This window comes from Buceros rhinoceros, unplaced genomic scaffold (assembly GCF_000710305.1).
Source record: "Buceros rhinoceros silvestris isolate BGI_N320 unplaced genomic scaffold, ASM71030v1 scaffold7773, whole genome shotgun sequence".
Taxonomy (NCBI): domain Eukaryota; kingdom Metazoa; phylum Chordata; class Aves; order Bucerotiformes; family Bucerotidae; genus Buceros; species Buceros rhinoceros.
In genome coordinates, this window is record NW_010403030.1 from 87657 (window position 1) to 88710 (window position 1054).

The 1054-nt window shown below is 45.4% G+C and overlaps 1 protein-coding gene across 1 annotated transcript in view; it reads left to right on the top strand.

Moving 5' to 3' along the window:
- Window positions 1-309, top strand: part of KIAA1244 (KIAA1244 ortholog) — an 87887-nt gene extending 87578 nt beyond the window's left edge. Inside the window, exon 34 of the mRNA XM_010132843.1 lies at window positions 118-309. Within this exon, the coding sequence (XP_010131145.1) occupies window positions 118-309 (192 nt within the window). The remainder of the gene's footprint in view (window positions 1-117) is intronic.
- Window positions 310-1054: the final 745 nt, after the last annotated feature.

A 1054-nucleotide genomic window follows, 5' to 3' on the forward strand; every position in this document is an offset into this window, starting at 1 on the left:
CATTCCTCAGTCCTCTTCATGATGCTGCAGACACCTTATTTTCTGCCTCAACCAATGGGCTCATCAATTTAAAAAGGTCTTCTAAAGAGTCTTCTTTTGTATCCACTTTGTTTGTAGGCGTGGACCAACATGGTGCTGACAGTTCTCAATCAGATTCAGGCCCTGCCAGACCAAACTTTCACAGCCCTGCAGCCGGCCGTGTTCCCCTGTATCAGCCAGCTGACTTGCCATGTGACAGATATCCGTGTCCGCCAGGCAGTACGGGAGTGGCTGGGAAGAGTGGGTCGAGTTTACGATATCATCATTTAAACCTAGCTGTGCTCTGTTGCAAAGGGGACAAGAGATCCAAGGTATACAGCAGAGAAGTATTTGGAGTTCGTTAATTGCCTGTTTGTTGGTGATAAATTAAGAAACAATGAGCTTGTCAATGTTATCCTCTATCCACTTGAGACTGTGTGTCCCTCACTCACGCTAGCAAAGGAGGCAAAGCATGAGTGTGTCCAGGGGAGGCTGGAATGGCCCCAGAACCTGCCAGTAAAGCGGGCTGGTACCTAAAGGGGTGATACATTTCAGTAGCGTTCATTTTAATTCAGATTTGCAACAGTGGGAGCCACAATAAACTGCGGCAGAACTTGCACATTGCAATTAGCTGTGAACACAACTGTCATCTGGATGTCAAAGCAGGGCAGTGAGCCTATGGAACTTTAAAAAAAAAAAGTAGAAGTCAGGGAAAAGGTGGGGCTGGAGGACAGGTAGAAAGGTGACACTTGTTTAGGGTAACTATTTTCCCTTCTGAAATTAGCATGAGAGAGGAAGGCCAAGTAAAGATTATTCTAGTAACTCTATGCTTCACTCACTAGAGAAAGTGGAAATCTATTTTGCTCTGAGAAGAGCCTTTGAATTCTGGTCACATTTGGGGTAGCTAATAAGTGACTATTAAAGTATCCCAGGTCTATAGAAAACTGGTGAACCAAGCACAGACTATTCAACCTTTCACTGCTCTTGTGAAGAGCAATGGCACTGTCAAGCTGTGCTCTGTACAGCACCACCCTGG